Source organism: Leptosomus discolor, chromosome 4, assembly GCF_034619465.1.
Source record: "Leptosomus discolor isolate bLepDis1 chromosome 4, bLepDis1.hap2, whole genome shotgun sequence".
NCBI lineage: Eukaryota > Metazoa > Chordata > Aves > Leptosomiformes > Leptosomidae > Leptosomus > Leptosomus discolor.
The window spans coordinates 66,212,940-66,237,475 of NC_141394.1; the positions used below are offsets into that span (position 1 = coordinate 66,212,940).

The following is a 24,536-nucleotide window of genomic DNA, read 5'->3' on the forward strand; positions in this document are numbered from 1 at the left end:
CCTCGGACACCCCCACCCCCCAAGTTTTAGATATCTGTCATTTGCCCTGTACTCTAACCGCACTGGATTTAGGCACAGCAGTGATCCTGAAAACAGGGACCAGCCTCCTACCTAGCTGCCACCACCTTTAAGCCAGGCAGCTGCTTTTAAACCGCTCCGTTTGTTTATTCCTACCCAAGGCTCACCAGCAGTTGCTCGGGGGTCTCCTTCTCCCACCCGGCTCTTTGTGGGTTTGACATTTTCCCGGGGGTTTCTGCCGGCAGCGTCCGCCCGCTGCTCTCCATTGTGTGCGGCGCGGAGCAGGGGGGGTCCCGCTTTGTGCGGGCTCCCCGGCCATCCCGCCGCGGGCGCAGCACCGGGGCAGCCCTCCCCTTCGTCCCCCCGAACCGCTGACGCGAGGTGCAACACCCCACCCCACCCCCAGCCCCGAGGGCACCGCCGGGGCGGCGAGGGCTGCCGAAGGCTCGGTGGCCCAGCGCAGCCGCTGGGAGCGGGCAGGGCTGCGCTGGGGGGCCCGGCCCGGCCCGGCCCGGCCCGGCGCGGAGCGGAGCGGGCGGCGGGGAGCGCCGTGGCCTGTGTTTGTGTTTTGTAGCCATCCCGCTTCTGACATCGCCCGAGCGCGCGCCTCGCGGAGGGGGATTGGCTCAGGCAGCTTTTAAACCACCTATATGCTAACCAGCCTTGCTGCCAGGTTCCTGCGGGGTCCTGGCTGGGAAAAATTAACCCCAAACCTCAGCCCTCTGCCAGGCGGGGAGGACAATCGTGTTCCCGAACTAGCGCGCGGCGCGGGCAGGAAATGACCCCTCCGGCCGCCGCCGCCGCTGCTGCTTTAAAGCCGAGCGGCGGTGCCTGAAGCTGCCCAGTCTCTCCCCCTCTCCGGAGCCGGAGCGCTCCGCTCCCCCGCCCCCCCCCCCCCCCCCCCCCCCCTCCCCGCTATAGAGCTCCCGCGGCAGATCCCAGCCAGTGCGCGCAGCCTGGATGCGTGTGTGTCTGCGCGCTGCTACTTTGTACTGTGAAGAACACACAGCCCATGTGCTCTGTATGGATGTTGATGATACTCTGTGTAGCTTGAATCTCTGCAAGCAGGCAAGATGTCCAGCACACCACATGACCCTTTCTATTCTTCTCCTTTTGGCCCATTTTATAGGAGACACACACCATACATGGTGCAACCAGAGTACCGAATATATGAAATGAACAAGAGGCTGCAGTCGCGGACGGAGGTAAGTCCCTCAGCCTTGTTTTCCTGTGCATGGACCGTGGTAGGCTTCAGCCTGAATTCCAGCTGAAACGTCCCACTAGACAGTACAGTATATGCAGGCACGAACCCTAATTAATTTAGTAGTTTAATTGGGTAATCCCTCATTATGTTTCCACGCAGAGCAACTCTTTGAGGAGATACTAGCTTAGGCTGAAATCTCGAAATTACAGTACAGCACTTCAGGAGTGATTATAATGCTGGTCTCAGGAAATTTCTTTGCTTTAGTGTGTTTTTTGCTCAGGATCTGTCCTGCTGGCGTTTGCAGCTAGCATATGGAAAGGTATTGCTCGAGCTTTTGCACAAAACTAATTCAGAAATGTTACAGGTTTAGGGGGAGAGAGGAACCTTTCTCTGGTTTTGTTTTGTAAACTCGTTAAAATTAAAAATGAATGATAACGGAAAACAGGAGCAGAGTTTTAAAAACTTATTCCTAGGCTGCACTTAAAGAACACATGTTCAAGACGACCGACAAGAGAAATTCATGTTTACATTTAGAATGCAGTCGCTTTTAGCGAGAGACGTGATCGGTTCACGACTTTATCGTATAGCTGTCAAAAGTACCCAACAATGTAAACTACATTCACTGTTGGTTATGCTTTGTATAAGCTGTTAGTGGTTTATACACCCTGGCTTCTAAATCCAGATCAGCAACCACAAAGAATATGCTGAATGGGAAGGGGAGACACTTTTGTCACTTAAAGAAAAAAAATAGCGGAGGCTGCATCTTGTTATTTACATGGTTAAATAAAGCACGGTTTTTAGTCCGTTGAAGTGAAAAGTGTGTGGACAGAATCATCTGCATTTCTGACCATGTGTCTGCTTTTGTGCAGCAAACATTCTTGGTGCTGCGATTTTTCATACCAGTTTACTAGTGGTGCCCTGAGAACACTTTAAAAAGTACTAATCTTTTATAGTGAATGGCTTTATATAGAGGCAAATACAGGCCAAATTCGTGCCATGAAGCATGGTAAAGGACCTCAGATTGATCTGTTTGTTGTGCTGGAATTCTTTAAGAGAACATGAGGTTATCATAAAATAAAACACACATGCCTGAATTGTCAGCTAAGCCATGGAGAATCTGTGACGTTTAATGTATATGATACAGCTAACGAGATGTGACCTGCTTTCTGATTGGGTAACTGCTACGGGGTAACTGCTTTTCTAACACTGTTACCACTGCTAGTCTTAAACCACTGCTGTGGAGTAATTGGTAAATCCACTTTGTGCTGGGTAAAAACTCCAAGCAGCTCATTGCTCCCAAAATCACGGTAACTGTTTGTCAGTTTTGCCCCAAGTTGTTGATTGCGGAGGGTCACTGCCATTTAGGTAGAACGAGGGGTTCTGCCGAAGTTTAGTTGCTACTGTTTATTTGTCAGAGTCTTGCAACTCTGTTCCTTACGTTCCTGTACATATATGAATGTAATACTTTCTAGACTTTTACAAGTGAAAAGAACAAATACATATCATTAAGTGATTCCTTCAGGGTTTTATGTAAAAGCTGTTCTGAAAAGCTGTCAGTGCTAATTTAGTCTTTTTACATATTATTTTAGCCGTACGTGTAATAACTGACCAGTTGATTGCAGCCCCTTTACAAATGTTACACTAGAAAAGTTTTTGAGGGACTTGGGGAACAGCTTCCCCCTCCTGTGTTGCTGAAGTGGGCCAAGTTTTGACTTCAGCACATTTAATTGCAGTTTTTGCTGTGCAAGTTCACCTGAATTGTGGTGGACAAAAACCTATAACCTCTTCCTTGCTAGTACTGTCACAGGCTTCAGCAGCATTTTACTTTGACAGGCAGTGCTTAGTTAACGAAGGCCTTGTGCTCCAGCATTTCTTATATTTGCTCAGAGTAAAAATACTTTTGCCTTGCGATTGTTCAGTGTTTACATTCTGATTCTCTGGTTTTTAATTTCTGAGCTCTGTGCTGTAAGCGTTGTTGTTTGTGGAAATGTATTTTCTAGCTAGCTTCAGCTCATCTCATTCATCATCCAATTAAAACACCTTCCTTAATTTAAAAAAAAAAAAAGGGGAAAAAATATTTTCCTGGGACACTTACAGTAGCTAGGTGTGGACAGCCTGTAAAGAATCGTGCTGGCTTCTGGGGCAGGTTGGGAGTGGAAGTTTCACATTAATTTTACGCACTTCCAAGCATGTTTGGGATTGGTAGCTGAAGGCTTCTGGAGCATGTATAACTAGCTCTGAATTTTTGAATCCAGACCGATGGAGCCCTGTATGTCATGGAAGGAATGTGCTTGTGCTGTGGGTGATACAGGCTTGCTGCATGAACATTTCGGGCAGTCTTTGGAATAATGTAGGCACTGGTCTCTGAAGGAGGCTGCTTGTGCTCTGCAAGCCCCAGGGGGTAGGTGAGCACAAGCAAAGCAGCTTAAGGGGAAAGGAATTACAAAGAAACTCTCCAAAAGACTGCGGGTAGCAAGCTGGCAGATTCCACTTGGACGCAACTTCTGGAGAGAGCCAGTGGCAAGTGAGGATGCGTTAAAAAATGGGAACCTACAGCTTTTGTCCCAAATATATCCTTGGAAAGCCTTTGGGAGTTTCCTGTTTTTCTAAAAAAAAAAAAAATAAAATATTCTTAATAATCCTTTAGAGTTAGATTCTATGCTGTCCCTTGCAGTTGTGGAAGTGCCAAGGCAAAGCAAAACAGAGTGTACTTAAGTTGTACAGAGGATGGATGGAGAGCCTATGAAAGGAGCACATCTGTATGGCATGTCTGTTTTCTCCCCTCCATCTGTAGAGCTCACCTTTGTAGTGAATTCCTATAGCTGCTCTCCAGAGCTTGCAGGTAGGTGAGAAATGATCAAAAAAAAAAGGCAATGAGTTGGTAGAGACACCATAGACACCATTAGGGAATCCACCAGTAAATGCCATTTCTACTTCTGCTCTCCCAGCTGCAAGGTCTATGGTATGTTGGGGGAGGTAGAAGTGTCCTCAAAGTGGCTCTGCGCTTGGGGACCCTCCCTGAGAAATCCACTGATTCCACTCGTTTGTGTCAGCATTGGGTGGAAGGGCATAATAGTTGGTGTGAAGGATGTGCTCGGTGTATTAAGCAGACAAAATACAGTGTGATAAAGAAAGGTCATTGAGATGCAGCATGGCTATCTTTGTTGTTCTCATTTTCTTTAGGAAGAAATGGTAGCCATGAAAGTAAAGAATTAGCAAGTCTAGCCTGTGCTAGATGTGCAAACTTTTGCTCTCCAAACTTCTTACAACTTTATGGGCTCCTCAGGCAGAACCTACAACTGCCTTTTTAAATTCAGGGTCAGTCTTAGGCGAAGAATTCCAATCACACCCAGGCAGGGGGTGGTTTTATGATGTAAGTACTGGCAAAAGTCCACTACCTAGCTAATTCTTATGTGATCTAAAGTAAATTAGGGAGTCTGAGGTACTAACTAGTGTATGGGAACACCTTACCTTCCTTAAAAGTTGTTCATGAAACCTAATCTGGTAATATTTTTTCCTAAATGGAAATTAATACGTGCTTTCTAAGTAATACTTCAGGAGCTTCTAGTGCCATTTTGTAATGCATCAACAATCCTGATTTAAAGAAGTAAAATGAATATTTAAATGTTTAATAATATCTGGCAGATATAAAGATAATTCTTATTTACTTCTATCATAGTTGATTAACTTTCTGGTTAACCAAAATGCAGCTGTTTCCTTGCTCTGTGTGTGGTTTTAAGGATTTCGTTACCATTCACTCAAACTCAGTTTATCTTAATATTTTTATATCAGTGTTAGTTTAACATTTCAAGAAAGGAGTCCTGTTGTGGCATAATCAGCAGTTTCTCAAGGCCTAGGTAGCAATACACAACATAGGTAAATTAGCTTAAATATTTTCTGTTTTTCATAAAATGCAGTGTTTAAAAAAAAAAAAGGCCTCTTTTCCTCTTTGATGTTGTAAATCCTTCTGCTCTAATTTTTAATCTTTTGAAATTGCTCACACTTAAAAGAAAACAAAAGGTTATTATATCTTGTATGTAATTATTTTTCAGTAACATTACAGTGTGCCGTGGATAGATCACTTAAAGTTGCTGACAGTTTAAAGTTCGAGGTGTTGCTTTTTTGCCAATAATCAAAGAAACTCGTCAAGCCTTTCAATTGTTTATTTAGTCCCCTATATTGTTAGAACTATTGCATATCACAAGGTATTAAATTCACCTGTATCTCTCTCTGTCACTACAAGAGATTATGCTTTACATCACCATTATATGCAAAACATAGCTTTCCTTCTGGCTAAGAGAGCAGTGTTTTAAGGGTGACTAGAGTACTTGATTAGTAGCATATTTGTTTTAAAGACAATAAGCTTAATCAAATCATATTAAACTCTCGTTAAACTATATAGCGAATTTAACAAAAGTAGAGATTCCATGATGGAAGAAAATGTAAAGGAAATTAAAAGGAAAATAAAGGAGGATGTTATTATTTAAAAGCTACTAGATGCACTGAAAGCTTACACAGACATTCATATTCAATCAAATATTTAAAGAAAATCAAAGCAAAACAAAATTTCTGCAGATTAATGGAAGTCTCTTATTTTACTTCCTCACATTGCTATCTGATGAAATAATCTTTTCTTCTTCTTCCTGATGCATTTTTAATAGATTAGTCATAAAAATCTATGTTGTGACATCACGTTTGTTCACATAGCAACTTAGTAGCACAAACAGATCTTTTATATTGTGTACATAAGTCTGAGTTTGTCCAATGAGTTTGTTTTGTTGAGGGGAAAACAGATAAACTTATGTCTCAAAGTATTTTTGAGGAAATATTCTTTCATCCACAAATATACTAATACTTAGCAATTCTAGGAACATGAGCAAAGTATTTTAAAAGAGTACTTATAAATCATGCTTTGCTGAAACTAAAAGGTCAGTTTTAAGAGAAAACCCATGCACTCCTTTAGGCAGACACTGACTTCAGAACAGATTCAAGGCTCTTTTTATTGATTGTCTTTTATTTCATATAGTTTTTTCATCCCTTTTAAACATTTCAGTTGCAGCTGTTTTCAATTAAAATTGTTACAAACTAACAATTCTTATGAGGCTGGGGGAGAAAAAAAAGACTCGACTTCCTTTCCATGCTGATCCTTAGCTTACAATCAGAGATGTCTTGCTGCCTTCTTTCCCCCCCCCCCCAAGTTATAATATAGAATGTAAACTGCGCATATAAGGAACAGGGAGCTTTTGGGGGCAGGGGCTGGTGAGGGGCGAGAGTGAGTCAGTGTGAAAGTGTAAAAATGGATCTTGTCTGCAAATCACTCTGAGGCTTACTAGCTCATTTTCTATAAAGAAACCTTTTCAACCCTTCCTTTTCTCTTTTTCATTCTTTACTCTGTAAACCATAAATCCACTTAAAAAAACTTAAACTCAGTCTTTCCCTGATGTAAACAAGATTTACTATGCAGATCCAGTCTCAAAAAATAGAAGCCTCTGGACGGTGAGAAGGAACAAAATCGACATCATAACAAGGGCCCAGTCCTGTGCTGTTATTTAAGCTGGAGCTTTGCCTGCAGTGGGGTTGCAAGATCAGATAAAAAAAAAATAAATCTGGTTTTGTTATATACACTTTCTTTGTTCATAGAAAAAGGGTATGGGTAGATTGCTAAAATCATTGCAATATTTTTAGCTGGACTGCTTACTTCTAATGCATGTCCGCTGTAAACAGGCGTTCCAACCATGCCGATACTTTGTTTGATTGCTTCCTCCCCTTTCCTGCACTGTACTGTGTAAACAGGCCAGCATGTACTCTCAGTTTTGCTGGGTGCCCTTTTCCAAAAGTTGTTTCTGGGCTACTTGAAGCCTCAGAGGGGTGGTCCTGGCAGGGACAAGGTTGCCCCAAAGTGGCTGGTGATTAGTCTCCAAAAAGACTCTGGTAGGGCAGGGCCTGTTGGCCAGGTCTCAATGATCTTATTTATTAGGCATAAATAGTAGTGAAAGAAACCTCCCCGAACCTCTGGCTGAAATCTTCTCTCTAGGCTTGTGCCTTTTTTTCACCCAGTATGCTCTTTCTGTGTTTGGTTACTGTTAGAGTTTCAGAGAGAACGCACTTTATGGTCAGAATACTGTTTCCATTTCTATTACATTGTGGTGGGCAGCCATGCCCTTCTAAACTAAAGCCTGTAAGTCACTGATCTAAGCCAAATAGTACACTTGGTACTCCTGAGGTAACTGGGGGTCAACTAGAACCACCTGTGGACCATAAACCTCAGTATGGGAATAGCTGATGTTTCTGGAGACAACTCCGGCACTTTCAGGCCAGTGGGGCTAGTGAAAAAATCCCGCACCTGGAAAAATGAGACCTTTGCAGAACTAAACATGAACTAGGACGTGGTGGCTTTCTAAGCTTATCACCTCTTCAGGACTCAAGAGTGTTGGTAGTGTTGAGTCTTTGCAAAGGCCATAAATTTTACAGGAGCAGTCTGTCCTCTCCAGGAAACTTAGGTCATCTTGGCACCACCTTGCTGTTTATACACCATTGTCAAGAAGACATCCTCATGATGAAGCTCCTGGCCAGGGTGGTGTTCCTGTCTCCATCACACAGACTTGAAGCATGAGACTTCAGCATAGCAGACTTCTTCTTTATGAATAACTGCAGCCAAAATACAAGCATCGAACTATAGTTTTTCCCTAAGGTCTTTCTGATTTCAATAATCACATCCAGGTACTTGTCCAAGGCAAAGTCACAAACTCACAAGCGACACCGTAAAGCCATAACTTTACGTAGATTTAAACATGTACTTAAAATCTACTGCCTGGTTACCTGCAAATTAAGTAGGTCTTTGCATCCTTCCAAGCAACTAATAACTTAAAACATCGCTGTACAATCTATCACACGTGATCTGCAACGCCTGCTGATATCCATCTTTCCTGATTCTAAGCCACAGAGTAAATGTGCCAAGCCTAGTTAGCTGAGCAGAAACATTCGGATCTGATGTACATTTTGTGTGTGTGTGTGTGTTTAAAAAGGGAAGGGGGAAATCTATTCTCTCTGGATATAGTTTTGCCATCAGTTTACTGGCATACAGCAGATTCAGTATCTGTTGAGTTCCTGTCCATTTTACACAACCGCTAGCTGCAGACTAGAGCATCCTTCATGATCCACAAGAATTTCACAGGCTAGTTGGATGACCTTATCTGTTGCATTCAGAGGGCAAATGTGTGAAACATGATGTGTGTATAAAAGTGATCATGTTTGGAAACCTCTGATTAAGGCAGACCCAAGAATAGACCTAATTGTAGATGCACTGTGCTCATTCTTCAAAAACTACCTGGAAAAAGCAACGGTCCCTGTTTGAATATTACTGTGTGCAGTCTTACATCATCTGTGCAGCAGACTATTTTCACTTTTCTTTTGAACTTTTAAGCATTTGTTTGTTCTAACTACATCTTTTATTAGGTTATTTTCTAAAGTAGTAAATTGAGAAAATGATGACTTCCAGTACATTACGCATCTAAAGTATTTCATGTATTCTATTGTGATTCTTGTTCCAGTTGTGTAGTTTTGCCTCAGCCATTAGCAGAATATTGTATCAGAGAAAGAGCTGCCATCTGTCCTAGAGCAGGTTACAAAGAGATTTATGAAATATTAATGACCACATTACACAAAAAGAAATATTCTAAATCTTTAAATACAGTAGTCACATGGAGGGAGAAAAACTCTCAGAAAGCAAGAAAGTAAATAGAGTGAAATTTTTCATTTTATTATTGTTGAAGCTGAAGGACCTTCAGCATACTTCATCCCTCAGGAAGGCAGGCAACAGCACCAGCATTCCTAACCATCTCCTCTTCTAGGACTAGAGATCCTCCAATATGTGATTGGCAAGGCAGGCATGAAACCTGCTTTGCCGCTAGGTCTGCAGCCAGTATAGTGTTTTACAGTTGGAAAAGGGGAATGTGAAATGCCTTGCACCTAGAATGTTATGTTTTCTTCATGCAGTTCACAAAAGTCTCACACGTGGGTTATGCGGCTGTGGAGGAAGGCCTACAACTGTGTATTTTACTGTCCCCCATATTCTGATAGTAACTTGCCTTTCCAGATCAGCGTCACTATGTTCCACAATTCTTATACCCACTTTAAGTACCAAAAATGTTTCCATGTTACTCCGTTTTGCCTCACAATAATGTTGTTGTGACTAGAAAGGAAAAGAACTGCTGTAGAATAGTTCTTTTAGAGCAAATGAAAATTCTTCTTGTTATTCAGCATCTTGCAGGAGGGACCCTCTGTCTTTTTGGTACTCAGCCAGCATTTCTCCACCCTTCTTCTTCACCATACCAAGATGTTAAAAACATCGACAGGATACAGATTCTACATGTGTGTTTGCAACCGTAGCAAGTGAAGGCAATACAATAGCTCTATTGCTTCTACCCAAACTTAATCACTGGAGTATCAGTTAACCCTTAGGGTAATTAGGTAATAATGTTGTTGATGTGATTTGAAGTATCATTTTAAGCAATTAGAAGTTCAGATATAATGTGATGTAATTATGCATTATATAGCACATCTATCCATTTTACAGAGCAAAAATTACCATATGTTTTGTGGGAAGCTTGGCATTTTGCACTGACTGGAGTTCTGCTTGTATTTACGAACAGCGTGCCTGTAAACTGTGGTAATAACTCTTTGAAGGCCACACCTATGCACATTGCTGATTATGTTAAAAAGCATAGGCCCATTTTAATGGATGTGTTGGCATGAATAATGGGACATGAAAAGCCAACACGCTGAGTAAAGGTTCATTACCTGAATTTAACAAATACTACATGCAAAATTTCCGTGACTATTCACTTGAGTTTAACAGTGAATTTGCTTTGGCTATGCTTGTGCTCTTTGCGTGTTTCTGTGATGTTTGATCAATGGAATTTTATTCTTAGAAATAATTGCAGAATGCAAATTTCAATTTGTTAAGCATTCTGGAAAGAAGTTGCTTATTTTAGATGGGCTAAGCTGAGAGGCAGTGTTTCCTGTTTCGAGCTTCCAAAACCTCCCAGGTAGAGCCATGATACTTGGAAATTAAATACACCAGAGAAGAATCTCTGATTACTTTGCAGTGAGGACTGACTGGTGTATGAATGTAAAGCAAATTAATGGCAACGACTGATGGCAATGGGAAAATTACAGGCCAGTAAATATGATGTACGTGCATATTTTTTTCATGGGACAGGATGCTGCTTACCCTGTAGTTACTTTAGAAAAGTATAATAAGAAAGAATTGTTGAAAACATTCAAAGCTTCCTGGCATTTTAAGCTCTAGCTCCATCTGTGCTCATCCAGTCAAGGATGCAAAACAGTAACGCACAATATATGACCAATCACAGTCTACAGTCTTAGCAAAATATTACATGTCTTCAGCACCCTGCTTGTTATGAAAGACAAGCAAAAATATGTCTTAAATTTGAATAATTAATGTGTTCAAATAAATTGTTGTTAATTCCTAGCAACTCTGAGTAGAATGAAATGGAATTTCTAAAATTTATTATTTGATGTGAATGATTAGCTCAGCTCTTTTCAGTACCTCTTAACGCTCTGTTAGGGTTAATAATGCAAAGTGAAAAGATCGGTCAGGATGCCAGTGCACCATGTCCATCTCTTCTCTGATGGTGCTGTAAGATTGTTTAACACTCACACCAAGAGCATCCTGAAGCAACCGAGTTATACCTTGACTGATTGTTTCATCCAAAGGGCTGCACTTCTAAATACGCATTGTAGCACAGACTTCCTCGTACAGAGCAGTGTTAGCACTGGTATGTAACCTGAAGCCATAACCTGCGTGTCTAGACTGACAATCCTACCAGTTGAGCCGCTGTGACACCTTGTGGCTTATGAAGCAACACAAGCATCTTTTAGAAAACTAACAGGTAAAAAGCCAGAGGTTAATGTGTATTGATAAATGCCCTCTCATGCAACTAACAACAGAAATCTCTTTGCTGGGTTACTTTACTACGTTTTCGAGATACAGTTAAATTAAGCAGGAGTGGGCTCATTTCTGTTTGGGGTCCTTATATTCTGTATTTAACTGTGAAGTGTTGCAAGATGGGGCATCATTTCGCTAAGTCTGATCTGCTGCTATTATCTTCAGTGCTCTGCTGTTTTCTCATCATTGAGATGACACAAAGAAACACTGTTTTGGCTGCAGTACAGAGCAAATATTTTATTTGTTTGCAACTATTAATTTGGTTAACCAAAAGAACACTTGAAGGGAGGAAAGTATTTTTTTGGTGCTGAGTATGTTCAAACAGTAGCAAAGTTAAAAGTAATTAAGATATAGTAAGCATTTGGCAATGGGCATACAACTCTGTAAACCCCAGAATTAATTAGGTTAAATAGATTGGTGTTTCAGCTGTGGATAATTCATTAACAACAGTGAAGCAGTATTTTGCTTAGAAATTCTCAATACACTTAAAATTGGGCCAATAATGCATGGAGCTCAGGAGTTCTGCATCTATAAAGGCTCAAGACTTCACAGTACCTGAGAGTAGTCTCTCCATTGTTACTTGTTACATCTTCAAACATGTTTTCTTTGATGATGATCCTGAGCGTTTGAGAGGAGTTCCCTGTAAACTCATGCATTATGTCCCATAACGCTTTCCTTGGCTCTGACACTTCCAAAAATTTGGCAGCAACTGGGCTGAAATAGTTGCCTTCTGTTGCCAAATACTGACTTATTGCTGAATACACCTCCTTACTATGCAAGGGGTTTGCATTCCTCTGTTGTCCCTTATTTTCAGGTATGTCCACAGTGCTGTCGCTTAAACATAATATGTAGACGTACATGCCAAAACTTGCATTTAACTTGCTGGTGTGGGAAGCAGTAGCAGCACAGGGCTCTGGGCATGCAATCTACCTTATTTCATACATAGGTATTTTGGTCCTTTGGTGAGCTTCATGCTCTTAAAGTTAGGTGACTATTGATGCTCGTACACAGCCTTGTCTTCATGATGTGTACCATTATATTTACTATAAGATTCTTGGGGCTGGGACCACCTTCTCTGTTCTTGTGCAGTGCTAGTACAGTGGAGTTCTGGTTTGTATCTGCAGCCCATTTTCAGTATTGTGCTATGTAGCGTAACTAACTAAAGGCTAAAAGTAGATAGTAGTATTTAAAATACTTTCAAAACCACATCTAAATATACCACATTCATTTTGATTTCACAAATCAAAATGTTTTATTTGATATTACGTGTATTTGTGCACTACAAAGAATTATCTGACTAGAAAATACCATAATAGTCTAGGTTCTTGGAAGATGACTGCTTAATGTTATTAACACATTTCGTTACTTCTCAAATAATTCAGCACACTCATGCAAACCTACCGGCTTTGCCAAGTAAGTACAAATGTATTTTAGGGCAGCATTCTGCTGGTTGATTTATACACCTGATATTGTTATTAAATCTTTTACTTTTTTGGTGTGTCTCTTCAGTAGTTTCATGTCAATCAAAGCAGCTCATTCCAAGTCCATTTTCTCTTAACAGTAGAAAGACTATCTTGTCATAAATTCCACAAGAAAAGTATATTCTTCTCAATGGGAACTGGTGCCATGGAATATGTATCTTATTTCATTAGGATTTGGGGAGGGAATATTGTAAAGTCTTGTAATAAATAACTAGAGATAAACTAGAGAGGTTGTTCTAGGGAAGAAAGGCAACACTTATTTTTTTTTTTCTTTTATTGTTTGTACTCTACTGATTTAATTAGCCAGTGAGAACAGACCCACTTTGAATATTAAAAAGACAAAATCAAATCCCCCCTCCCCCGTCCCCACATCTGTTGCCTTTTGGAGACTACTTATAGTACCAAAACTACCCAGAGTCTAACGGATTTTGCTTTTTAACAGACGTTACCTGTATTTGCTTGCAAATAAATGAGGTAGTTATAAATATTTTATTCTGATTCTGAGGGAAAGGCGCTGTTTAAATTGATATTTTGAAAGAAACTGGTCTACCTTAAGCAAAACTAAAACATTTTTGGTGTTACACAAATGAAGGTAGCCACAGTCTGGGTACATTTCTGAATGGTCATCTAATAGCAATATCTTAATGATTACCATATTATGGAAACGTAAATCGCTCCTGAGACTGCTTGAAGTTGGAAAGAGTGGAGTCCTGTGCAGGGTTATACGTTGCTCAGGAGCAGGAGAGCGTAGATGGGTAAAACTACTGAAATGATCTCTGCTCTGTTTCATTATGCTACTGCCTTCTGCAGTATCAATTAGATGGACTGAATTTCAATAAGGAAGCGAAGCAGTTTGCTGCACCTCTGCTAGGTTAGGCCCACCCCTGCACAGAGGCTAGAGCCTTCTGTCTAATCACGGTCTAGAATATGAATATTAATGCCTAATCCGCATCTCAGTATTGCAGGACTGAGGGATCCTTGTCCTGCTCGGTACCCATCCTATTTTGGGACCTTTAATCACCTGTGGACCCCTTAATTCCCTTAGCTTTGTTTAACGCCACATCTAAAGACAGCATCAGAAAGGGTGGATTTTTTTCTGTAGTTTTTTGTCACCATTTTTATGGGTGTATACTAGCTATATTATTAAAATATTTTTCCTGTTGAGAGGAAAGAACTCTCCCAATTTTGCTGAAAGTGGCTTTTTAGAAACACAATTACCCATACCATTTTCAAGATGATTATTAGTAAGTATATGAAACTATTAGGACCATGGGAACTAGGATAAACCCACCTGGTGTGCAAATTTTGTTATGAGAATAGCTGCACGAAGCCTCAGAACACTGAGTGTGATTATAAGAGTCAACTGAGAAACATAAATTGAGAGCTCAGCCCAGCAGTATTTCCCTTCCTTAGAGATTGATGGCACACAGATGCATGATTGCAAATAACAGTTTGTGGGCCAATGGCACTGTTGTGATTTTTAAAAACATTTTAAAAAATAAGATCTTTTTTAGAAAAAAACATCCTAGGTTTGTTTCAGCCTGATCTTGTAACTGCAACTCCTCATCCCGTGCGAAGCTTTCCTGTTTATGTCAATGAAATGAGCATTTGGCCCTGTATATGAAGGTGCTAGAAAAAGGTGCAGAAGCTCATATGGCAAAAATTTGTTTTGTTGAACCTACCTATTCTAAAGGGTTTAGTAATTTTAGGTGACTTAGTTCTTAGAGATTAATTTGAGGCACATTAAAAGGGCTAGAAGGGCATATTCAGCTTTTAAGTGTTGCCCATAGTTGTATATGTGATAAAACTGCATGATCAGGGGCTTAGATTATGTTTGTACTTATCATTTCACAAATGCCAAAGGTACAATAGAAAGCATGGTTAAGAAAAAGCAGCGCTCGCTATTAAGGAATATTGTGTAGCAAAACAAATAACAAAAGGGAAGTGAAGTTTTTCTCCGCTGGAAATTTAGCCGGAGAGAAATGTATGGCCCATAAATTAGCAGAATAGTAGGTAGATCTGGCAGGCTGTATGAGGCATATCATTTAGCTGTGCTTATCCACACACTCCTTGAAAGTGAACTCCGAAGCCTACATTGTTAGCTGTATTAATAAATAACAAATTTTGCAAGATTTGTTATTCATTTTATTCTTTGTTTATTTTGTTTTAATACAAATCAAAACCAAATCCTGGACATTTGTAGTTAATATTATTCCACATTTTTCTCCAGCAGCTGCTAGCACCTACTGCTTCACCGGGAAGGGAAAAGGAGACGATTAAATGAAATTTGTAGCCTTTTAGTGTCTGCTCAGCTTGTGACTGGCAGCGTTTGGGGTTTGTGGCTGCTGACCTGTCAGACTTCCAGCAATTTCATGACGTCAAGAGCACACATCATGGGTCTGTGCAAATATGAGTTTCAACGCCCCCCGCCCCTTCCCAGTTGCTTTCATTTAGGAGACTAAGGACTTCTCCGGTAAAAATCAGAATGAAAGAATCAAGCTGCTCATTACAGTTGCAAACTTGTATGCTTGGCAGCATGGCCTGAGTTATTGGGCCCAGCAGCTTTTTTTTTTTGTAAATGTGCTTTCTGCATAGTGCTTTATTTGTTTGGTATAGTAAATGATAACTTGCTGCTTTAATAAGTGAAAAATGGATGCAGCTAGCAAATATGAGTTCTGAAACAAATAACAAATTCTTCATTAGCTTCAACAGCACCAGGAGCGTATATCTACATTAAAGTACGGATTCCTTCAGTTCGTTATTTGTATGAACCTTTGGAGTTCTTTTGCTAACAAAATGAGATTGAAATAATTATCTCTACAAGGTTTTATATATGTTGACAAAATATTACTGTTTCACACTCAGTTGCATTTAAAACCTGTGCGTGCATTTCAGGCCATAAAATAAGTTTACAAAATAACAGCCCCTTGCATTCATAGCTGTCTTGCTTGTATCTACTTAATGATTTATTTATTTCTAGGAATTGCATTTGAAATTCCCGGGCATCTAAACCTTTTTCAGTATCAAGCTGACCACTGATCTTAAAAAATCATCTCCACCAGCACCAACTCAATCATTGACAAGAGCTGGAGGAAATGAAGCATCTGGGATCTATTAAGATTTTTATTTATGCCTTTAAATATTGAAATGTGTATTGCTGCTTGCCTTTTACACTTTGAGCATGAATCCATTAAAGAAAGGTCTCACAACAGAAACAGCTGCACGGTAAAGTGATTTGGAATAGAAAGCTGGGACCTCACCATGTAATTGTAGAGGAATTGCAAAGAAGGTGACAACTGTGGTGAACGTCGGTTTATTTATTTATTGTGGTGATAGAAAGATTTTACCAGGTTCTTCCCAAAGATAACAGACTCTTCAATTCTCTTGTGGCCTCCTGCAGAAAACGCTTGACTGTTGCATCTATCTGCTTTCTGTACACTGTGCCTTTGAGGTACAACCTTGTTGGAGTCTTCAGTGACAGTGATGGCTTGAAATTTTCTCACTACCACACTTTCAAATAATCCCCTGCTTGCACCCTCATCAGAGGACACTGGTTTTTATTATTAGTTTGCCTTTGTAATCATGTAATATTTTTGGAGGGGGAAGGAGGCTGTTAGGCCAGTAACCCAGACCTCGTCAGAAGTCAGCTGAGTTTCCACAAACTCTGCTAATTCTCTTTGACTTCCCTGTGCTCCTCCGGAGCCTGTGGAGACAGTGAGGCACAGGACGAGAGGATTAAAGCGTCTGGGGTGCTCTGTCACCACAGAACCAGGCAGATTGTAAGTATATTGTTAAAGGCAGACATTTAGGCAACACGCAATGCTACTACCGGGCTTTTTCAGAGGTCAGTTAAGGAAAGGTCTGAGCTGGACTACCAACAGGTTTTCCCCAAGGCAGCCCTGCACCTGGAAGGGAACAGCCTTGTCTGAACGAGGCAACTGTTGTTGTGTTGGGGCCTAAATTTTCCCGACTCCAGGCTCTTGTTGTCACTTTGTAAATACACTTCTCTGCCTTGCTCCTCTTCCAGCCGACATGCTTGATTCCTAAACTGAAGTCTTGTGTACACTGGTCTCGTTAATCAAGTACTTACAGATGGCCCTTAGGGAAGGAGAAGACCCTGGAGGGGTTCCTGTTGTAGGAGCCCCCAGCAGAGCAGATACAGTATGGCAGCACTGCCAGCGTGCAGACACCTGGGTTGGAGCATGCACAGCACCTGGAATTCTCAGCATCAAAAGCAAAAGCTGAAGGAATGGCTCCTGTTAACCTTCAGTAAGTAACTGTATCCTATTCTCACTGGGACCAGTCACTAGAGGGGGTGAGATCTCATATATTAACCTAGAGTATTACAGGCATTTTGGAGGAAGATTGTAAATCCTATTTATAGTGGCTGGTGGAAAGAGGAGCTCATTACCAGGTAGCAGTCCTTCAGCTAAGGCCAAGTCCCTTCCATCCCACAGAAATCCTCTTGTAAAATATATTTTGGATTTTGTCTATAGCTTGCTGATTTTACTGGAGACTCTGAACACAGAATCTGGAGAGAATTAATTGGAAACCATGTCATTTTGGGGGAAGAGGAAGGAAAAAGGGTGCTCACTTGCAGATAATTGGTGCATTCAAGGGATGCTTCCCATAGCGAGTTTTACCAGAATTTTCCATTCTTTACTTTTGGATTCAGGGAAATAGAATAATACAGTAAATGGTGAAAATTACCTTTAGGAAGGGAAAAATTTTCAGAAGTGACTTGCTAGCAAATATACCAGTCTGACTGTGAAGAGAATGAATGTTTAAATACAATTTTTATACACAGTACTAACTCAATGGGAACAGTAAAAGCAGAAGCGTTTGCTGATGCAGCGATACAGTGTCTTTAAAAGGACATTTTGGAATTTGTTGTGACCTGACGTGAAAGTTCAAGATTGGATAACATCCTGTAGTGAAGACAATTTACCTAGTTAACTCCATTTACCTTGATGAGTTACATTTAAAACTTGCCTACGATCTATCTAAAAAACTGTACTGAAGTAATAACTCAGTGAAAAGCTAATATATTATTTATCAACAAATGTTCACTAGATTACAAAGATTTGAATATCCTTCAGGATTTCCCTTTGGGTGTTGTCACAATGTATACATGAAAACATTAGACATGTCAGCACGAAAACTTAAAGAAAAGTGAAATTAGTTGAAATTTCACCCAGAAGCTCCATTGCTGATACAGGGAACTGCAGTGAATACAGATTATTCCACCACTGATTATGATTCAAAATACCAATGCTGTGGGTTTTTCCTTTTAAGTGACATTGTAAGAGACTTTTTCTTCTACAAGTTTGAATTGGCATTTCTCATTCATTTAGAGATGCTCCGTCTTGTAACAGCTGACAACCTAAACTTACGCTATGAAAGAAAAAGCGTGTTTACAAAATCTTGGAGCTAGATTATAGCATGGCAATTCTGTGAAAGACTATTTGCTCAACAATTAGTTGCAGCACTCTTACTAAATGTGTTGCAATTCATTTTTGTCACTGAGAAATCGAGAAATAGGTAGCTTATTAAAGGCGACCACATCCTTTTATGCAAATTTAATGCACTTGGCAGGTTTATCATGATAAATGGCCAGGATGAGATAGTTCATGATGTATCTCTAATCTCTTCTGCAAAGAAGTTCGTGTCTTGCAGGAAGTAGCCCCTTGAGAGCTCAAATCTTTAGAAGTGTGTGGCAGATGGTGATGTCTGCAGAGTCTCATAGATTGCTTTGAAGTTCCTCCAAATGATGCCTTCAGTTAGTGTGTCTGAGTTTTTGCAGGTTCTCTTGCTTCATCGCTACTTTGGTGCCCTCTTCTCTCCTCCATCCTATTGTGTCCCCAAGTTGTTTCTCATACTGGGAACACGCGCCACATCCTTACAGAGTACATCTCAACTTGCTCCCCAGTCCTGTTATATCTTTGCCCGTAAAGTTGTACTTCCATTAGGCATCTTGCATATTTTAAGTGCAGTGGTTCACAGCAGGAAAACAATAAAACAGAACAAATGTCTTAGAAAAGCCGATCTATCATTCATGCTTTGTGTTCAGTTTTTGAGTAAATCTTTGGGACCACCACCAGTGTCATCTTAACTAATTCATCAGTTACAATCAATTACCAATATTAATTAGGCCAACTTCTCTTTAGATTAGTAACAAGAAATGGTTAAATTTTAGTACTGCTTCACGGAGTCTGAAGGAACTCACAAAATCCAAAACCACTGCAAATCTTTTGAAAATTAAAACTTAATCTACTGGAATACAGCTAATGAAATAGATGCAATATAAAGGCATAAAATAATACAGATTGCAGATCTGAACAATTGTGTATGTTCAGAGCTGTATATTTTCACTTTTCATTGATTGGCCTAGGTTGATCTGAGTTTGGATAGGTTTTTTCCTGAAATCAAGTACCAAATTTCATGTAAATTTTTATATGTGTCATATTCCCTTTGTAAGTTCACATTTTAGAATCACTCTTCTTAAGTATTTCTGTTACCATCTTCACTATACACAATCTTGTGTGTAATAATTAGTAATATTTAGTTAGCTATAGATAAATTTTTAGTGTCTAGGATTTTTTTTGGCATTACCTCTTGTCCAATGCAATTCCCACAATTTGATCCCTTTTAAATATCTGTATTTGAAATAATTTTTCAATCATGGCCTACTAATTCCCGCCAAAACCATAAAAGAATATGTATTAATATTTTAAGTAATAGTTTCATTATTGTTGTGCTTCTTAGTCTAATGTATGCTGTGTAACAAAGCGTAGCTTCTGTTAAAACTAAGATATAAGTATTTCTGATTGCATCACACTTTTACTGTTTTTTTCTTCTTATACATGTAGGAGCCATGGCTAACCATGCTGTGATACCCAGTTACTTTCAAAAGGGAGAGGGCCATTGAGCTGTGTATTCTTGAGCTGTTATTTAAGAAAAATTCGGGGAAATCATTAACTACTGTGATTAGTCCAGTTTAAATATTCTTGATTTAAAGGTTGTACTTGCAACCGTCAATCTCTGATATTAACTAACCTCTCTATGGACTGTTGGCATTTTTTAATGAAGTGTCAGCAATAAAATGTTGAAGGCACATTAGTACGTCATCATCAAAATATGTTTTAGGTCCTTGTTATTATGATTTGCAAAACATTACAGTTTCATATTGCAATGTAGTTGTTTCAAAAAAAAAAAAAAAAAAAAGCCCTGAAAAACAGTACCACAGACCTGACTCAGCTGCCTGTGATCTAGAAAGGGGTACTAAAGAATTGTAAAATCTCCTTGTTAAAATTCTGCTCGTGACTTAAGGAAAAGACTGTAGTGACTTTTCTGTCTCTGTGATGTTACCTTTGTTTGTGTTTTTTTTGCTATAGCGTGTCATTCCAAGATGATTTATAGAATCACTTGGAATGATCCTAAATTTATAAGAATTCATTTGCAGAACAAAGAGGGTTTTTTTTGCTTATGGAATGGAGAAGAAAGTCCAAAATGATAGTTACAATCTTTAATTTAAATATATATGTATATTTGCTTATCTAATTGGTACTTCACAGTCTAGATCTACAAGGCCTGTCAAAAGACTTCTTTCCCTTCCACAAATAATTCTTGCAGTTCTAATCCAGACCCAAATGAACGCTTTCATAATGATGTATCTTGTACTATATTTTAATGAATTATGTGACCGAATGCAAAGTTAGATTAATGCTTACTCTGAGTGCCTGTCTGAAATGTCGTCTTTGCATTTCTTCCTCCTGTGTTGAACTGGCAAACCATTTGTACATTCAAATGAAATAACAAATATTTACCTGTTTACTGCCCTTCTTGTGAGTGCACATTTCTCTGGAGGAATGTGGGAGAGACCTGGCAGTTGATTCAGTCCCTTCTGAAACCTTTGGCTTCAGGGAGACTGAATCAGTACCTGTAACTTGCTGTGCTCTAACACAGATCAGTTGGTAGATTGATGGACAAGACCAGTGGAGGCAATCTGGCCATAACCAGAAGACTGATTTGTTCAAATATCACCTGTTTTCTGATTCAGCTGTTAAAAATATGTCTGGGCTGTCTGTGTCCCTCTCAGCTGCTTCTATTTTTGTATGAGCCATGCTGCTGCATGTCTTTCATTTGTTGAGCAGCACCCTTTCTTTCTCAACCTGCTTTCAGAACCAGACCTAGAACTCTTCAATGTTATGCTCTGACCTAACCCTTCTTGTCCTCTGGAAAGAATTTTAATAATAAGATGCTATGGTTTTGCTATTGAAGTTCAATAATGAATATTGTACTCTGGAGCATTTCTTGGGCTTTCTGGAGCAGTACACAAAAGACTAATACAGTCACAGTTCTGAATTTTCCAACTTTGATGTTAATTTTGTTGTAGATCTTTCTAATAATAGCAAAATAAGAAACTTCTTTCAGTATTATTCTGAAAATAATCATAATAATCATATATCCATGTTGCAAATGAATATGCAGTACAGTGGTATCAGTCAAAAATGTCCTGATAAGTACATCCATTGCATGCATTGTGAATCATAACCCAAATCTTTTATCTAGGGCATCTTTTGACTATGCTTATGAGTGGATTGCTATCTGGTGATCTAGTGATCTTCAGAGGAGAAAAGCTGCTTAACTGGAGAGAAAAAAATATAGGAAAAAGCAGGAAAAAAAAAAAATGCCATCAAGAATAAATGCTTCACCAATAGCTAGTATCTGCATCCACACAACTCGTGCTACTTTTTAATCAATAATATGCACTGATAAAAAGGAAGCTATGTATTCCAGCATGGAACACCCAAAATATTTACTCAACCGTCTGTTTGCTTTTATAGTAGCAACCAAACTAGACTTTTATTTGCAAACTGTGAACAAAGATGAAACACTAAAATAGCTGTGAAGTTTCCTTTTTTTTTTTTTTCTTTCTTCTTTTTGGAAACCCTTTCCACAACTGTCAGTTTAGTAAATGAACACATTTTTAAACTTTAGGCGTCGTACACGATAGCTGCATAAACTAGCCAGAGTCATTTCACTTACAGGAATGCCAGCAAAGCTCTGAGAACTTAAGTAGACCCTAAAGCTAGCTTTAATTGTCCTGGCCATGTGGGTACAAACATGGAGATATACAGTGACATCTCTTTTGCATTGCTTGGCCAGCCTGCCTGGAAAAAGAGATCAGGAAAGGACAGACTGGCATAAACCCTCATGCTCGGCTCCCAAGAACATCATGAAAAAACAGTTTCAGACTCAATAATACTGTGGGCCAGCTAGCAGGATAAGGAAAATACTGGCGAAGTAAGAGATTTGGTTTTAGAACTGCCTGGAGGCTCTTATTTTTTAGACAGTAAGAGTAAAGATAGTTGATAAATACTATTTAGATTAGTCAGCTTTGATGCTCTCTTTCTAATGCTAAGGATTGCTTTAAGTAAATATATCTTTTTTAAAATTTTTTTTTCTTATTTTTTTTATTCATAGAAGAACCTTCCTCTGGACTTAACAGATGGGTTAAGAAGGGTCACCTGGTGATGATCGATAGAGTAACTCTTGTTCTTTCAGGAATGTAATTTAGTGATAAGTGCATACAATTGGCCTGTGTGACTACCATGTTTATACAAACACTAAAACCGATGGCTTGAAATTTGTTACTTGACCATTTTCCATGAGCTTTAATACAGAGAGGAGAAGGTAAAGGACAGACTTTACAAATACATCTGTAAATAGTTGTAAAAGGAGATGATATTGTAGGATCCTTCTCTGCACCCCACCCCCCCACCCCCCCCAGTAAGTTAGAAAATAATGCATATATGGAAGAAAGCAAAACATTGTAAAATTCTAGGATAGTCTGCAGCCACAAAGTGGCAATTCTACTTACTGAAATAGAATAGGCAGTGTGTTCTCAACAGGAGAATATTGCCAAAAGGAGCAACTGAATACATATTCTATAAAAAGTATGAGTTTAGGTCCTGTGAATTTCTTGCAGTTGAATCCAGTATCACTTAGGAGGGCGTAGAGCACTTGGAAATGCACAAAACCAAAACCCTAGAAAATTCTGTTGTCACTTTTCCATCCACACTCCCCATCTGATTTTGTCTAAGATTCATATTTGGAATAGTTAAAAATAATACTGTCAGCTATATAAAAAATAAAAAAGCAAGAAACCAGAATTCCTTGCCAGTAGTGCAGTAAATAGAAGAAACATTTGTGGTTTGTTGTTTTTTTTTTTTTTTTAAAAAAAAAAAGGTTTGATATACCTAGCACTGTATATTACGTAGTGTTCAAATTTTAATTGTGTTTTCTACCTGGTAGTGAAAATATATTAATCTTTTTTTTTTTCCAAATCTGTTTGTGGTGGATTTCTGGGAGGGATTTTCTGGGACTGGTTAACCTGCAGACTACTTATAAGGGCTTCATAAAATGTAACTTAAGAAGAGTGAACTCCCTATTGTCAGCCTTTTATTTGCCTTACAGGTGTTGGCATATCTTCTGTTTAAAATTTTTAGGTGTCTACATATAAGAAAAAATAAAGATGCATTGTTTGGTTTCATTGTCATATTTTAAACAATAACTCTGTTGTAGATTACAAATAAAGTGATTCATTGTCCTCTACTTGTGTCCTAATATGGAGGCTCAAAAACCTCAACAGAGATCCATTGAAGTTCGTTACCTCGGACTGTAGCTTCCAAGTGTGTTTGCTGATTGATAGAAGTACTAAACAAAGCCTTAAAAAGATTATAGTCACCTCCACCAAAAAAAAAGAAAGAAAAGGAAAAAAAGGCCTGGATGCCTGAGTTGAACTGCCAGACATTATCTGTTTAAATTCTCAAAGACAGTGAGTGAGATCTGCATAGAAACTCAGAAAGAGCATCTATAGACTGAACACTTTCTCACATGTCAGTGCTCTCACAGGCTGGCATGTCAGAAGAGGCTTTGCAGTTTTGGTTTTTAGGGTGTCACAAGCTAGCACGAGCATGAAAGCCTTCTACATCTCATGAAATTTTGAGAAAAACTGATCTTCTCAGCTAAGAGTTTGACGGAAGTGGCTAAATTCTGCTGGTTTTATTCCATCTGTCCTCCATCTTGCTCCCATTCAGGAGGTTACATTTAGACAGAAAAGGTAGACGTCAAACATTGTCTCCTGCATAAAATTTTTTGAAAGGCCAGTTTGCAATGGAGTTGCATGTAATGTTCTCATAGACCTTCACCTATAAAGTGATCTACCATTGAGAAGCTCTGCACCCACACACAAGTCTTTTGATGCCTGACTTCATTGTAAATCTAGGGCCTAAATGGGGTTTTCAGCACAGATTGCAGCAGTGAAGTTAACTATTGCTATAGTTTTTATTGTACTTGAGCTTTTAGAAGACTTTCCCCTTTCTGTGCCTCTGTGCTGACAGAACAATTAATTGTTTCAGCTGGGATCAGCAAAAATAAGCATTAAGTTGGATGAATGGAAGGAGTGAAGCTCTCAAAGCTAGCAGTGAATCTTTAACATACGAATTACATGCTTCTTCCTTCAGCCCGTCCAACTATTTTGGTGCCCTGACAAGAGCTCATTGGTGGGCTGGCATATCTCTCTCCTACAGTGAAACAATTTTTGGAGAATGTCCTAATCTGCCTGTCTAGGATCTTGCATTAACACTCATTGCCATTGTATCCAAGCACTTCCCAAGTGTCAGAACAATGATATCTTTCTCTTCCTTCCCTGTCAGGGATGGAAACAGTTTGTTCTTTCCTCGTAAGGGAACTTAAATGGGGTCAGGGAGCCAGGATGGTTAACAATATGGCTTTGTAACTTAGCTGGATGGGTGGATTTCATACCCATTGTTGCCTTCTTCCTGCTTTGTGGTGGTTG

The 24,536-nt window shown here is 39.5% G+C and overlaps 1 protein-coding gene across 4 annotated transcripts in view; it reads left to right on the forward strand.

The window, feature by feature from the left end:
* The first annotated feature begins 1,091 nt into the window (after positions 1 to 1,091).
* Positions 1,092 to 24,536, forward strand: part of LDB2 (LIM domain binding 2) — a 222,496-nt gene continuing 199,051 nt past the window's right edge. For all 4 annotated transcript variants that reach the window (XM_086464024.1, XM_086464026.1, XM_086464025.1 and 1 more), the window contains exon 1: positions 1,092 to 1,223. In XM_086464024.1, coding sequence (XP_086320150.1) covers positions 1,092 to 1,223 — 132 coding nt within the window. The remainder of the gene's footprint in view (positions 1,224 to 24,536) is intronic.